Below are 17,487 nucleotides of genomic sequence, written 5' to 3'. Positions count from 1 at the left end.
TACTGTGAGCAGCGTGGAGTGGTCGCATTAGAAGCCCAGTCCAAGAAAGAAACAGTAGCACGAACACTGACATAACAACTGTTATGTGTAACGTAACGTTTGTAGTTAAAGCACGTGCTAACCTTAAAATTGGCATCAAGGGCTCTCTGAGTCTGAGAAACCATCCAGTCACAATTTGCTCCTTTTACTAGAATGATACAAATCTTAAATTTCTTTTATAGGTAACTTGCAGGTGCAGCGTCCTTGTGTATGCCTAGTACTGAGTGACAGTGAGATACTGCAGTGATGGACACGTTTTTGAAAAGGAAACAACTGGACTCTGAACAAAATTTGGAGCCGGATGAGAGCCCAAGTATGAGTGGGGATCAAAAGAAAGCAAAGATGGTTAGCTCAAGCAAATTCTCTGGCACAAGGCAATATAGCGAAAGCTATATTTCATTTGGATTTACTGTCACCGGAGATGCAAACAAACCAACTCCACTGTGCGTGGTGTGTGGTGAAAAGCTAGCTAACAGTGCTATGGTCCCAAGCAAACTTAAACGCCATCTCCAAACGAAACACCCTTCACTTCAAAACAAGAATGCGGACTATTTTGTTCGCCTGCACGAAAACACGGAGAAACAGGCAACTTTCATGAGAAAAACCACAAAGGTAAATGAAAGAGCTCTTAAAGCTAGCTATCAAGTTGCTGAACTTATAGCCAAGTCAAAAAAGTCGCACACTGTGGCAGAGACATTAATACTTCCCGCCTGCAAAGCTATTGTAGAGGAGATGCTCGGACCTGAAGCAGCTAAGGAAATAGCCAAAGTCCCTCTCTCAGACAACACAATTTCCAGACGTATTAATGACATGTCTGCAGACATCGAAAGTGTGGTTTTGGAAAAGATCCGTATCAGTGAGAAATTTGCATTGCAACTTGACGAGTCTACTGATATCAGTGGACATGCTCAACTCTTGGCCAATGTGCGTTTTGTTGATGGTGATGCAATTAGAGAAAACTTCTTTTTTTGCAAGGCATTGCCAGAAAAAACAACAGGAGAAGAAATTTTTCGTGTCACATCAGCATACCTTGAACAAGGAGGACTTAAGTGGGAAAACTGCACAAGTGTCTGCACCGATGGAGCTGCAGCCATGGTCGGGCGCACCAAAGGCTTTGTAAGCAGAGTGAAGGAAAGAAATCCAGATGTGATTGTTACGCATTGTTTTTTACACCGTGAGGCCCTCGTAGCCAAGACTTTACCAGCAGACCTAGTTCATGTGTTGGATGATGTTGTGCGCATGGTAAACTTTGTAAAGTCACGACCCCTGAAAAGTCGCATATTTGCAGCTTTGTGTGAGGAGATGGGAGCGAAGCATAAAACCTTGCTGTTTCATACGGAGGTCCGGTGGTTGTCGCGTGGCAAGGTCTTGGTTCGTGTGTATGAGCTGCGGGAGGAACTTAAAGTGTTTCTGACAAATGAGAGGCCAGATTACGCAAAGCTGCTTGCAAGTGATGAGTGGTGTGCAAGGCTGGCATACCTGGCAGATATATTTCATCATCTGAATGAACTGAACACACGAATGCAAGGCCGAAATGAAAACCTGCTTACAAGTACAGATAAAATAAATGGATTCCGTTCAAAGGTGCAACTCTGGCATCAACACGTGGAAAGTGGCAATCTTGAAATGTTCACACTCACCAAGCAATGGCAAGGTGTTCACACTGCTGCACTGTGTGAGATAATAGTTAAACATTTAAAAACTCTCGAGGAGAGGTTGTCATTTTATTTCTCTTCAGTCTCCACTGAATGCCTTGACTGGGTTAGGGACCCTTATAGCTCAGCATCAGTTGGTGGAAAGGACATGACTTTACAGCAGCGTTTTTCAACCACTGTTCCGCAGCACACTAGTGAGCCGCGAGATGTTGCCTGGTGTGCCGTGGGAAAACGTGGGAAAAATGGAAACATTCCCAATTTTTTAAAAAAAAATTAATTTTCCCCCACTAGGCCGGGCGGCGGGCACCGGACTGTAAAGTTAACTGTATCCTGGGTATAGGGGAGGGGGGGGGGGGGGGGTTTGGCGCTCCTCGGATGTCCGGGCTGTGATTGGTCCAGACTCCAGCCTGGACCTATCACAGAGCAGTATTTTCCGACTTCCTTCCCGCCCGAGCGCAGTGTGCGCAGCAGCGGAGAGAAGAAGACGTCGCGTCACCAGGAGGGCCGGAGCAGGAGGACTGACGGACGGAGACCAGGACTCGGCGGGAGTCGGCACTGAGAGACCGGATCCAGACCAGACCGCAGGTATTTAATGTTTAATTATAGGGCTGTCTGGTGCAGTCTCTTCTCACCGTGTTTCAGTGCGCTTCTCTTTGCGCCTCTCGGACTTATGACTCTGTAGTGTAGCTAGCAATCCTCCATGTACACGCTCGTGTCTGTTTGGACTAGACAGTGTACTCCTTTCTTACTTTTCAATATAATGTGTGTTTTTCAGCTTTATGCAGTCTTCTCTACATTTAGAATAGGTTTTACCTGCACCGCCTCATTGTGTTGGTGGGCCTGCAAGAGTTGATTGTGTGTAGATAGATTATTAGAAAAAAAATGTTGTGGTCCGTTTACTATCTAACTTCCAGGCACCCTTTTATTTCCTACATGTATACTTGTTGCTTGAAACAATGACTTCAAGTTAATCTGTAAATAAAAGCAGTGAGTAGGGATACTATGCCTCTCGCCAGGGGTGGATGATGCTCGTAGCAGCTATTCGCAGTTATATGCTTAAATAAGGGTGTTAATTTTGGCTTTCATGGCGCAGGCCTCCTTTTCGGTAACGTGCTCCAGAAAGCGGTGTTTAATGTGAGGGAAGCCAGCCCTCCGAGCACGTCTAGTCTGACCTGCGAATGAACTCTGGATTTCGCTGGCCGCCTTTCTCACAGAGGGAAGAGCCGGTCACTTTAGGGTTGGTGTCTGTTCGTTATAGTTTTTACAATTACCAAGAGGGGTTTTGCCTGTTTGTCCGATAACTGTAACAGAGTGTGGTGAAGGGCCGCCGCTCCGGGGTCTCCATTTTGGACAGGCATTACTAGCATGGATGAACTCCTGTTTATTTCTACAATATACCAACTTTGTTGTGCCGCTTGAGTGGAGCATCCAATGGTTAATTTAGGATTAAAGAGTTGCTGGGCATTAATTCCATGTGGGTGAGATATGAAACACGAATCACTGCTTATTTTACCATTCAATGTGAAGAAATTATGTGAATGGTTAACAACCTTTTCTGTTATACTTGGCGGGCATTCATGTACTGCTGTGCCCGGCATGGCATCTATTCTAGTGCCTGTGATCCTCAGTGTGGTGAGACCCACCTCCCCCCTTTGCTCTTCACCATACCAGCCGCAGGTAAACCTATTATCTTACATAGGGTCTGGTATCTGACTATAATTGACCCTTGAGGAACACAAACTCACCGCCTAAATTTCTGACTCTAAATCTTGACTCACTCCACTATTTCCCGTAATACAAATGGCACCTAAGTACTTGCCTGCAGGCATCAAGAATCAAGATGTGGGCTTGTTAAATTTATCAACATCCTCATGTGCTAACTAGAGGTGGCCAGATACACAGCACCATCCTCCTAGGACAGGCTTTCTGCTATAATGCAAACATTGGTACAAAGCAGCTCTGTTCCCCAACCGCTGCCCATCAGCATGAGCTGGGGAACAGAGCCACCAGAGGATGTCTGCAGCTGTGCCAGAACCCACTGAGCTACTTTGGCAAACCACTGATTTGGTTCCAGGGAATTGATCAAGATGGCCAGACTCCATGGTAAGAGTGCAGGTATTCATTGGCTGGGTACTGTGAGCAGCGTGGAGTGGTCGCATTAGAAGCCCAGTCCAAGAAAGAAACAGTAGCACGAACACTGACATAACAACTGTTATATGTAACGTAACGTTTGTAGTTAAAGCACGTGCTAACCTTAAAATTGGCATCAAGGGCTCTCTGAGTCTGAGAAACCATCCAGTCACAATTTGCTCCTTATACTAGAATGATACAAATCTTAAATTTCTTTTATAGGTAACTTGCAGGTGCAGCGTCCTTGTGTATGCCTAGTACTGAGTGACAGTGAGATACTGCAGTGATGGACACGTTTTTGAAAAGGAAACAACTGGACTCTGAACAAAATTTGGAGCCGGATGAGAGCCCAAGTATGAGTGGGGATCAAAAGAAAGCAAAGATGGTTAGCTCAAGCAAATTCTCTGGCACAAGGCAATATAGCGAAAGCTATATTTCATTTGGATTTACTGTCACCGGAGATGCAAACAAACCAACTCCACTGTGCGTGGTGTGTTGTGAAAAGCTAGCTAACAGTGCTATGGTCCCAAGCAAACTTAAACGCCATCTCCAAACGAAACACCCTTCACTTCAAAACAAGAATGCGGACTATTTTGTTCGCCTGCGCGAAAACACGGAGAAACAGGCAACTTTCATGAGAAAAACCACAAAGGTAAATGAAAGAGCTCTTAAAGCTAGCTATCAAGTTGCTGAACTTATAGCCAAGTCAAAAAAGTCGCACACTGTGGCAGAGACATTAATACTTCCCGCCTGCAAAGCTATTGTAGAGGAGATGCTCGGACCTGAAGCAGCTAAGGAAATAGCCAAAGTCCCTCTCTCAGACAACACAATTTCCAGACGTATTAATGACATGTCTGCAGACATCGAAAGTGTGGTTTTGGAAAAGATCCGTATCAGTGAGAAATTTGCATTGCAACTTGACGAGTCTACTGATATCAGTGGACATGCTCAACTCTTGGCCAATGTGCGTTTTGTTGATGGTGATGCAATTAGAGAAAACTTCTTTTTTTGCAAGGCATTGCCAGAAAAAACAACAGGAGAAGAAATTTTTCGTGTCACATCAGCATACCTTGAACAAGGAGGACTTAAGTGGGAAAACTGCACAAGTGTCTGCACCGATGGAGCTGCAGCCATGGTCGGGCGCACCAAAGGCTTTGTAAGCAGAGTGAAGGAAAGAAATCCAGATGTGATTGTTACGCATTGTTTTTTACACCGTGAGGCCCTCGTAGCCAAGACTTTACCAGCAGACCTAGTTCATGTGTTGGATGATGTTGTGCGCATGGTAAACTTTGTAAAGTCACGACCCCTGAAAAGTCGCATATTTGCAGCTTTGTGTGAGGAGATGGGAGCGAAGCATAAAACCTTGCTGTTTCATACGGAGGTCCGGTGGTTGTCGCGTGGCAAGGTCTTGGTTCGTGTGTATGAGCTGCGGGAGGAACTTAAAGTGTTTCTGACAAATGAGAGGCCAGATTACGCAAAGCTGCTTGCAAGTGATGAGTGGTGTGCAAGGCTGGCATACCTGGCAGATATATTTCATCATCTGAATGAACTGAACACACGAATGCAAGGCCGAAATGAAAACCTGCTTACAAGTACAGATAAAATAAATGGATTCCGTTCAAAGGTGCAACTCTGGCATCAACACGTGGAAAGTGGCAATCTTGAAATGTTCACACTCACCAAGCAATGGCAAGGTGTTCACACTGCTGCACTGTGTGAGATAATAGTTAAACATTTAAAAACTCTCGAGGAGAGGTTGTCATTTTATTTCTCTTCAGTCTCCACTGAATGCCTTGACTGGGTTAGGGACCCTTATAGCTCAGCATCAGTTGGTGGAAAGGACATGACTTTACAGGAGCAGGAGGAACTAACTGAACTGAGGCAAAATCGTGGTTTCAAGCTAAGATTTGCTGATCTACCTTTGGATAGTTTTTGGTTGGATACTGCCAAGGAGTTCCCCCTTCTGGCAAACAAAGCTATTTTGACATTGCTCCCATTTTCCACTACATATCTGTGTGAGATGAGCTTTTCAAGCATGATTGCTATAAAAACTAAATACAGAGAGAGACTGAGAGCTGTTGACGAAGAGCTACGTGTGTGTCTTTCTTCGATTCCAGCCAGAATATCAGCTTTGTGTTCAGCCAAACAGGCCCAGGTTGCGCACTGATCAATAAGACCAGTGTTTTATAATTTTTCATATTTCTGTTTACTTACTATTTCATAATAAAGTAATTATAAAATACTTTCTTTGTGTTTATTTGATTCCTATTCAAGAGAATTACTTTATATATAGTCAATATAGGCACAGAGTTAAATTTTTTAATATTTTCTAATGGTGGTGTGCCTCGTGATTTTTTTCATGAAACAAGTGTGCCTTTGCCCAAAAAAGGTTGAAAAACGCTGCCCTAAACCATAAAACACTACCCCCAGCATGACCCAAACACAACTGCACTTCCCTAAACCCAAAAACACTACCCCCAGCATGACCCCTTACACTACCCAAACACTACTGCACTACGCTAAACCCTAAAACACAACCCCCTACACTGCACAAACACCACTGCACTACCCTAAACCCTAAAACACTACCCTCAGCATGACCCCCTACACTACACAAACACCACTGCACTACCCTAAACCCTAAAACACTACACCTACACTATACAAATACCACTGCACTACCCTAAACCCTAAAACACTACCCCCAGCACGACCCCCTACACAACACAAACACCACTGCACTCCCCTACACCGTTAAACACTACACCCAGCATGACCCCCTACTCTACCCAAACACCACTGCACTACCCTAAACCCTAAAATACTACCACCAGCATGAACCCCTACACTACCCAAATACCACTGCACTACCCTAAAAGACGACCCCCTACACTACACAAACACCACTGCACTATCCTAAACCCTAAAACACTACCCTCAGCACGACAAGCTACACTACACAAAATCCACTGCACTACCCTAAAACCTAAAACACTACCCCCAGCATGACACCATACACTAAACAAACACCACTGCACTACCCTAAACCCTAAAACACTACACCCAGCATGACCCCCTACACTACCCAAACACCACTGCACTACCCTAAACCCTAAAACACAATCCCTAGCATAACCCCCTACATTACCCAAACACCACTGCACTACCCTAAAAAACAACCCCTACACTACACAAACACCACTGCACTGCCCTAAACCATTAAACACTACCCCCAGCACAACCTCCTACACTACCCAAACATCACTGCACTACCCTAAACCCTAAAACACTACCCCTGCACTACCCCCTACACCACCCCCTACACTACCCAAACACCACTGCACTACCCTAAACCCTAAAACACTACCCCCAGCACGACCCCCTAACCTACACAAACACCACTGCACTACCCTAAACCCTAAAACACTACCACCAGCACGACCCCCTACACTACACAAGCACCACTGCACTACCCTAAACCCTAAAACACTACCACCCGCATGACTCCCTACACTACCCAAACATCAATGCACTACTCTAAACCCTAAAACACAATCCCCAGCATGACCCACTACATTACCCAAACACCACTGCACTACCCTAAAAAACAACCCCTACACAACACAAACACCACTGCACTACCCTAAACCCTAAAACACAACCCCCAGCATGACCCCTTACATTACCCAAACACCATTGCACTACCCTAAACCCTAAAACACTACCCCCAGCGTGACCCTCTACACAACCCAAACACCACTGCACCACACTAAACCCAAGAACACTACCCCCAGCGCGACCCCCTACACTACACACACACCACTGCACCGCCCTAAACCCTAAATCTACCCCCAGCATGACCCCCTACACTACCCAAACACAACTGCACTACCCTAAATGCTAAAACAATACCCCAGCACAACCCCCTACACTACCCAAACACCACTGCACTGCCCAAAACCCTAAAACACTACCCCCGGCACGACCCCGTACACTACACAAACACCACTGCACTGCCCTAAACCCCAAAACACTACCCCCAGCACGACCCCCTACACTACCCAAACACCACTGCACTGCCCTAAACCCTAGAACACTACCCCCAGTGCGACCCCCTACACTACACACACACCACTGCACCACCCTAAACCCTAAATCTACCCCCAGCATGACCCCCTACACTACACAAACACCACTGCACTAGCCTAAAACACTACCCCCAGCACAACCCCCTACACTACACAAACACCACTGCACTACCCTAAACCCTAAAACACTACCCCCTACACTACACAAACACCACTGTACTACCCTAAACCCTAAAACACTACCCCAGCATGACCCCCTAAACTACACAAACACCACTGCACTACCCTAAACCATTAAACACTACCCCCAGCACAACCTCCTACACTACCCAAACATCACTGCACTACCCTAAACCCTAAAACACTACCCCAGCACTACCCCCTACACCACCCCCTACACTACCCAAACACCACTGCACTACCCTAAACCCTAAAACACTACCCCCAGCACGACCCCCTAACCTACACAAACACCACTGCACTACCCTAAACCCTAAAACACTACCACCAGCACGACCCCCTACACTACACAAGCACCACTGCACTACCCTAAACCCTAAAACACTACCACCCGCATGACTCCCTACACTACCCAAACATCAATGCACTACTCTAAACCCTAAAACACAATCCCCAGCATGACCCACTACATTACCCAAACACCACTGCACTACCCTAAAAAACAACCCCTACACAACACAAACACCACTGCACTACCCTAAACCCTAAAACACAACCCCCAGCATGACCCCTTACATTACCCAAACACCATTGCACTACCCTAAACCCTAAAACACTACCCCCAGCGTGACCCTCTACACAACCCAAACACCACTGCACCACACTAAACCCAAGAACACTACCCCCAGCGCGACCCCCTACACTACACACACCACTGCACCGCCCTAAACCCTAAATCTACCCCCAGCATGACCCCCTACACTACCCAAACACAACTGCACTACCCTAAATGCTAAAACAATACCCCAGCACAACCCCCTACACTACCCAAACACCACTGCACTGCCCAAAACCCTAAAACACTACCCCCGGCACGACCCCGTACACTACACAAACACCACTGCACTGCCCTAAACCCCAAAACACTACCCCCAGCACGACCCCCTACACTACCCAAACACCACTGCACTGCCCTAAACCCTAAAACACTACGCCCAGCACGACCCCCTATACTACACAAACACTACTACACTGCCCTAAACCCTAAAACCCTACCTGTAGCACGACCCCCTACACTACCCAAACACCACTGCACTACCCTAAACCCTAAATCTACCCCCAGCATGACCCCCTACACTACACAAACACCACTGCACTAGCCTAAAACACTACCCCCAGCACAACCCCCTACACTACACAAACACCACTGCACTACCCTAAACCCTAAAACACTACCCCCTACACTACACAAACACCACTGTACTACCCTAAACCCTAAAACACTACCCCAGCACTACCCCCTACACCACCCCCTACACTACCCAAACACCACTGCACTACCCTAAACCCTAAAACACTACCCCCAGCACAACCCCCTACACTACACAAGCACCACTGCACTACCCTAAACCCTAAACCCTAAAACACTACCCCCAGCGAGACACCCTACACTACACAAAAACCACTGCACTACCCTAAACCCTAAAACACTACCCCAAGCACGACCCCCTACACTACACAAACATCACTGTACTACCCTAAACCATAAAACACTACCCCCAGCATGACCCAAACACAACTGCATTACCCTAAACCCAAAAACACAACCCCCAGCATGACCCCCTACACTACCCAAACACTACTGCACTACGCTAAACCCTAAAACACAACCCCTACACTGCACAAACACCAGTGCACTACCCTAAACCCTAAAACACTACCCTCAGCACGACCCCCTACACTACACAAACACCACTGCACTAAACCCTAAAACACTACCCCTACACTACACAAATACCACTGCACTACCCTAAACCCTAAAACACTACCCCCAGCACGACCCCTACACTACACAAACACCACTGCACACCCCTACACCCTAAAACACTATCCCCAGCATGACCCCCTACACTACCCAAACACCACTGCACTACCCTAGACCCTAAAATACTACCACCAGCATGAACCCCTCCACTACCCAAATACCACTGCACTACCCTAAAAGACAACCCCCTACACTACACAAACACCACTGCACTATCCTAAACCCTACAACACTACCCTCAGCACGACAAGCTACACTACACAAAATCCACTGCACTACCCTAAACCCTAAAACACTACCCCCAGCATGACACCATACACTAAACAAACACCACTGCACTACCCTAAACCCTAAAACTCTACACCCAGCTTGACCTCCTACATTACCCAAATACCACTGCACTACCCTAAAAGACGACCCCCTACACTACACAAACACCACTGCACTATCCTAAACCCTAAAACACTACCCTCAGCACGACAAGCTACACTACACAAACACCTCTGCACTACCCTAAACCCTAAAACACTACCCCCAGCATGACCCACTACACAAATAGCACTGCACTGCCCTAAACCATAAAACACTACCCCCAGCACGACCCCCTACACTACCCAAACACCACTGCACTGCCCTAAACCCTAAAACACTACCCCAGCACGATCCCCCTACACTACCCAAACACCACTGCACTGCTCTAAACCCAAAAACACTACCCCCTGCACAGCCCTCTACACTTTCCAAACACCACTGCACTACCCTAAACTGTAAATCTACCCCCAGCACGACCCCCTACACTATACAAACACCACTGCACTATCCTAAACCCTAAAACACTACCCTCAGCACGACAAGCTACACTACAAAAAAAACACTGCACTACCCTAAACCCTAAAACACTCCCCCAGCATGACACCCTACACTAAACAAACACCACTGGACTACCCTAAACCCTAAAACACTACACCCAGCATGACCCCTACACTACCCAAACACCACTGCACTACACTAAACCCTAAAATACTACCCCCAGCACGACTCCCTACACTACCCAAACACCACTGCACTACACTAAACCCTAAATCTACCCCCAGCATGACCCCCTCATAACACAAACACCACTGCACTACCCTAAAACATAAATCTACCCCCAGCATGACCCCCTACACTACACTAACACCACTGCACTACCCTAAACCCTAAAACATGACCCCCTACACTACACATACACCACTGCTCTACCCTAAACCCTAAAACACTACCCCCAGCATGACCCCCTACACTACCCAAACACCACTGCACTACCCTAAACCCTAAAACACTACCCCCAGCATGATCCCCTATACTACCCAAACACCACATGCACTACCCTATACCCTAAAACATGACCCCCTACACTACACATACACCACTGCACTACCCTAAACCCTAAAACACTCCCCACAGCATGACCCCCTAAACTACACATACACCACTGCACTACCCTAAACCATAAATCTACACCCAGCATGACCCCCTACACTAGTCTAACACCACTGCACTACCCTAAACCCTAAAACATGACCCCCCTACACTACACATACACCACTGCTCTACCCTAAACCCTAAAACACTACCCCCAGCATGACCCCTACACTACACATACACCGCTGCACTACCCTAAACCATAAATCTACCCCCAGCACGACCCCCTAACCTACACAAACACCACTGCACTACCCTAAACCCTAAAACACTAGCACCAGCACGACCCCCTACACTACCCAAACATCAATGCACTACCCTAAACCCTAAAACACTACACTCAGCATGACCCCTACATTACCCAAACACCATTGCACTAGCCTAAACCCTAAAACACAATCCCCAGCATGACCCACTACATTACCCAAACACCACTGCACTACCCTAAACCCTAAAACACAACCCCCAGCATGACCCCTTACATTACCCAAACACCATTGCACTACCCTAAACCCTAAAACACTACCCCCAGCGTGACCCTCTACACAACCCAAACACCACTGCACCACCCTAAACCCTAGAACACTACCCCCAGCGCGACCCCCTACACTACACACACACAACTGCACTACCCTAAACCCTAAATCTACCCCCAGCATGACCCCCTACACTACCCAAACACAACTGCACTACCCTAAATGCTAAAACAATACCCCAGCACAACCCCCCACACTACCCAAACACCACTGCACTGCCCAAAACCCTAAAACACTACCCCCGGCACAACCCCGTACACTACACAAACACCACTTCACTGCCCTAAACCCCAAAACACTACCCCAGCACAACCCCCTACACTACCCAAACACCACTGCACTGCCCTAAACCCTAAAACACTACGCCCAGCACGACCCCCTATACTACACAAACACTACTACACTGCCCTAAACCCTAAAACCCTACCTGTAGCACGACCCCCTACACTACCCAAACACCACTGCACTACCCTAAACCCTAAATCTACCCCCAGCATGACCCCCTACACTACACAAACACCACTGCACTAGCCTAAAACACTACCCCCAGCACAACCCCCTACACTACACAAACACCACTGCACTACCCTAAACCCTAAAACACTACCCCCTACACTACACAAACACCACTGTACTACCCTAAACCTTAAAACACTACCCCAGCATGACCCCCTAAACTACACAAACACCACTGCACTACCCTAAACCATTAAACACTATTCCCAGCACAACCTCCTACACTACCCAAACATCACTGCACTACCCTAAACCCTAAAACACTACCCCAGCACTACCCCCTACACTACCCAAACACCACTGCACTACCCTAAACCCTAAAACACTACCCCCAGCACAACCCCCTACACTACACAAGCACCACTGCACTACCCTAAACCCTAAAACACTATCCCCAGCGAGACACCCTACACTACACAAAAACCACTGCACTACCCTAAACCCTAAAACACTACCCCAAGCACGACCCCCTACACTACCCAAATACCACTGCACTACCCTAAAAGACGACCCCCTACACTACACAAACACCACTGCACTATCCTAAACCCTAAAACACTACCCTCAGCACGACAAGCTACACTACACAAAATCCACTGCACTACCCTAAACCCTAAAACACTACCCCCAGCATGACACCATACACTAAACAAACACCACTGCACTACCCTAAACCCTAAAACACTACACCCAGCATGACCCCCTACACTACCCAAACACCACTGCACTACCCTAAACCCTAAAATACTACCACCAGCATGAACCCCTCCACTACCCAAATACCACTGCACTACCCTAAAAGACAACCCCCTACACTACACAAACACCACTGCACTATCCTAAACCCTAAAACACTACCTTCAGCACGACAAGCTACACTACACAAAATCCACTGCACTACCCTAAACCCTAAAACACTACCCCCAGCATGACACCATACACTAAACAAACACCACTGCACTACCCTAAACCCTAAAACACTACACCCAGCATGACCTCCTACATTACCCAAACACCACTGCACTACCCTAAAAAACAACCCCTACACTCCACAAACACCACTGCACGGCCCTAAACCCCAAAACACTACCCCCACCATGACCCCCACACTACACAAACACCTCTGCACTACCCTAAACCCTAAAACACTACCCCCAGCATGACCCACTACACAAATAGCACTGCACTGCCCTAAACCATAAAACACTACCCCCAGCACGACCCCCTACACTACCCAAACACCACTGCACTGCCCTAAACCCTAAAACACTACCCCAGCACGATCCCCCTACACTACCCAAACACCACTGCACTGCTCTAAACCCAAAAACACTACCCCCTGCACAGCCCTCTACACTTTCCAAACACCACTGCACTACCCTAAACTGTAAATCTACCCCCAGCACGATCCCCTACACTATACAAACACCACTGCACTATCCTAAACCCTAAAACACTACCCTCAGCACGACAAGCTACACTACACAAAATCCACTGCACTACCCTAAACCCTAAAACACTACCCCCAGCATGACACCATACACTAAACAAACACCACTGCACTACCCTAAACCCTAAAACACTACACCCAGCATGACCTCCTACATTACCCAAACACCACTGCACTACCCTAAAAAACAACCCCTACACTCCACAAACACCACTGCACGGCCCTAAACCCCAAAACACTACCCCCACCATGACCCCCACACTACACAAACACCTCTGCACTACCCTAAACCCTAAAACACTACCCCCAGCATGACCCACTACACAAATAGCACTGCACTGCCCTAAACCATAAAACACTACCCCCAGCACGACCCCCTACACTACCCAAACACCACTGCACTGCCCTAAACCCTAAAACACTACCCCAGCACGAACCCCCTACACTACCCAAACACCACTGCACTGCTCTAAACCCAAAAACACTACCCCCTGCACAGCCCTCTACACTTTCCAAACACCACTGCACTACCCTAAACTGTAAATCTACCCCCAGCACGACCCCCTACACTATACAAACACCACTGCACTATCCTAAACCCTAAAACACTACCCTCAGCACGACAAGCTACACTACAAAAAAACACTGCACTACCCTAAACCCTAAAACACTCCCCCAGCATGACACCCTACACTAAACAAACACCACTGGACTACCCTAAACCCTAAAACACTACACCCAGCATGACCCCCTACACTACCCAAACACCACTGCACTACCCTAAACCCTAAAACACAACCCCCAGCATGACCCCCTACACTACCCAAACACCACTGCTCTACCCTAAACCCTAAAACACTACCTAAGCACGACCCCCTACACTACCCAAACACCACTGCACTGCTCTAAAACCCAAAACACTACCCCCTGCAAAGACCCCTACACTTTCCAAACACCACTGCACTACCCTAAACCCTAAATCTACCCCCAGCACGACCCCCTACACTACACAAATACCATTTTACTACCCTAAACCCTAAAACACTACCCCCAGCACGACCCCCTACACTACCCAAACACCACTGCACTACCCTAAACCCTAAAACATGACCCACTACACAAACACTGCACTACCCTAAACACTAAAACACTACCCCCAGCACAACCCCCTACACTACTCAACCACCACTGCATTACCCTAAAACACAACAGCCTACACTACCCAAACACCACTGCACTACCCTAAACCCTAAAACACGACCTGCTACACTACACAAACACCACTGCGCTACCCTAAAACAATACCACCAGCATGGCTCCCTACACTACACAAATACCACTGCACTACCCTGAACCCTAAAACACTACCCCCAGCACGACCCCCTACACTACACAAACACCACTGCACAACCCTAAACACTGAAACACTACCCCCAGCACTACCCAAACACAACTGCACTGCCCTAAACACTAAAACACATACCCCTACACTATCCAAACACCACTGCACTAAACCCTAAAACCCTACCCCCAGCATGACCACCTACACTACCCAAATATCACTGCACTATCCTAAACCCTAAATCTACCCCAGTACGACCCCCTACACTACACAAACACCACTGCACTACCCTAAACCCTAAAACACTACCCCAGCAAGTCCCCCTACACTATACAAACACCACTGCACTACCCTAATCCCTAAAACACTGCCCTCAGCATGACCCCCTACACTACACAAACACCACTGCACTACCCTAAACCCTAAAACACTACCCCCTACACTACACAAACACCACTGCACTACCCTAAACCCTAAAACACTACCCCAAGCACGACCCCCTACACTACACAAACACCACTGCACTACCCTACACCCTAAAACACTACCCCCAGCATGCAAAACACAGTGGTAGGGACAAATTGCGCAGGGAAGTGAAAATCTTAATACAAATATCAAACTAGAACCCTTGCTGCAAAGTTAACAGTACGACGACCACTGACGTCGTAAATGATGAACAGAGTTCACCTCGTACATAAACAAACTTTGAAAACCGAGCAAAGTGGTTCTGAAGTAGAGCACAAATCAAAGTCCAGATATAGGTCAATAAAGTAGTCCTTAGTTAATGCAAGTTGTTCATGTCTTGTCTTTATTCCGAAGTATAATCTTCACTGCATGCCATCAGGCCAAGCCAACACGTGTTTCGTCCTGACAGTTATAAGTCATGGACTTCATCAGGGAAAGAGGCAAAAGAAATAACTACATTTGCAATCTGATTCCAAATAGATACAAGGATACACTATTGTAGTATAAACATTGATGGATCACATTCGTCTAAGAAAATGGTGAGAGGACCTCTTAATTAGTATTCAATAGGTTGAATGAGACTAAAAAGTAACCGGAAAGGAAGAAGAAAAGAGTTTTTAGATGTCACAGAAATATAAGTGAAGAGTACCTGGTATTCAAAAAGAAAGAGGGACTACACCGAGGAAGCGAAGAGTAGATAAAAAGAACTTGGTGAATTAAATATGTGTAACTATATAGTAAAACCCAACAACACATGTGTGAAAATATTAAAACTGTGTAAGAGAAAATGAGAAAAATAAGTCACAATAGTTCATGATGTATCCATGATTAAAACGTGTACACTAAGCGATACAAGCAGAAGTAGAGTGTGCAAAAGGGGAAGCTGGCATAGCGTAAATAGACCATATATGCCTAAAAATCGCTAGGGACCATGCAATCTAAGCCTAACCTTCTAGTGGTAAGTGCACTTACCAAAAGTTCATCAAATCTCAAATGTATGAAAGTGCAAATCTAAGAATACTTGAACGCAACATCTGTAATCACAAGGAGAAAATACACTGACATCAGTAATTGAATAATGTGAGATTCCTGTGAAAATTACCAACATCTAAAACAGAAAATACGTATATTGAAGCAATATACCTAATATAATGGTATACTCCTATTGAAATGGTCGTATCTGAAAAGCTCTCTGTAAGTCTCTTAGGAATAGTCAGGCAAAGTATATAAGCCATGCTTCCTGTAACATAAGGGTAAAGACTTAACTCAGAAAGGTACACGACAGGAAATACAATATAACGACCGAGTGTGTCTATGGAAAAGGTAGAATATACGTGGCACCTGTCTACATATCTTATATCACAAAAGCCACAGCCGATCAAATTGCAAGTCTAACCTCAACTAAATTAGAAAGAACAATTAATAAGACCTATCTATACTACGAGCTTAGCGGAAGCTAACAATGTAAGGGAACAAAATAACTACACAGGCTGGACAGTAACCTATCCTCGTGTAACAAGTCACTCGTTACAAAGGTTAAAAAAAGTTAAATAAACAATCTGTCCGCACAGGGTCGTATAACTAAACTAAATCGCTCCATATAGAGAGTCTTAAAAGTAGAGTAACAGTACGACGCTTACCTGCAGGCGACCTAGTCAGGTCCTCAATCAAGACCTTTCGTGATAGCGTTGGCGTCTATAACACGCGCCATCTTGAGATGGGATTTTAAGGCCTCATTAAAAAGCGGACTGCGTGGGTCAGCATATGTCACCAGCAGTAAGCGCCATAATGGAATGG

The 17,487-nt window shown here is 46.6% G+C and overlaps 2 protein-coding genes across 2 annotated transcripts in view; both read left to right on the top strand.

Annotated features, from left to right (window-relative positions):
* The first annotated feature begins 285 nt into the window (after positions 1-285).
* LOC146801780 (zinc finger BED domain-containing protein 5-like) lies at positions 286-4,111 on the top strand. Its single transcript, XM_085623714.1, has 3 exons — positions 286-1,155; positions 1,297-1,591; positions 4,047-4,111. Exons 1-3 carry the CDS (start codon positions 286-288, stop codon positions 4,109-4,111), a joined length of 1,230 nt encoding a protein of 409 aa, XP_085479840.1.
* LOC146801779 (zinc finger BED domain-containing protein 5-like) overlaps positions 4,111-17,487 on the top strand; it is a 111,073-nt gene continuing 97,696 nt past the window's right edge. The window contains exon 1 of the mRNA XM_085623713.1: positions 4,111-4,980. Within this exon, the coding sequence (XP_085479839.1) occupies positions 4,111-4,980 (870 nt within the window). The remainder of the gene's footprint in view (positions 4,981-17,487) is intronic.

The sequence above is a fragment of the Triturus cristatus genome, chromosome 8 (genome assembly GCF_964204655.1).
Source record: "Triturus cristatus chromosome 8, aTriCri1.1, whole genome shotgun sequence".
Lineage (NCBI taxonomy): Eukaryota > Metazoa > Chordata > Amphibia > Caudata > Salamandridae > Triturus > Triturus cristatus.
Note: the sequence above shows the minus strand (reverse complement) of the source record. Positions and strands in the feature narration are given on the sequence as shown.

What these genes read in the sequence shown, in the direction of transcription:
- LOC146801780 (XM_085623714.1), top strand. Translation starts at nt 286, where the DNA reads ATGGACACGTTTTTGAAAAGGAAACAACTGGACTCTGAACAAAATTTG. An exon ending in TCGGGCGCACCAAAGGCTTT is followed by an intron (nt 1,156 to 1,296) that starts GTAAGCAGAGTG and finishes AACTTTGTAAAG; the next exon opens with TCACGACCCCTGAAAAGTCG. An exon ending in AAATGAAAACCTGCTTACAA is followed by an intron (nt 1,592 to 4,046) that starts GTACAGATAAAA and finishes TTTCTTTTATAG; the next exon opens with GTAACTTGCAGGTGCAGCGT.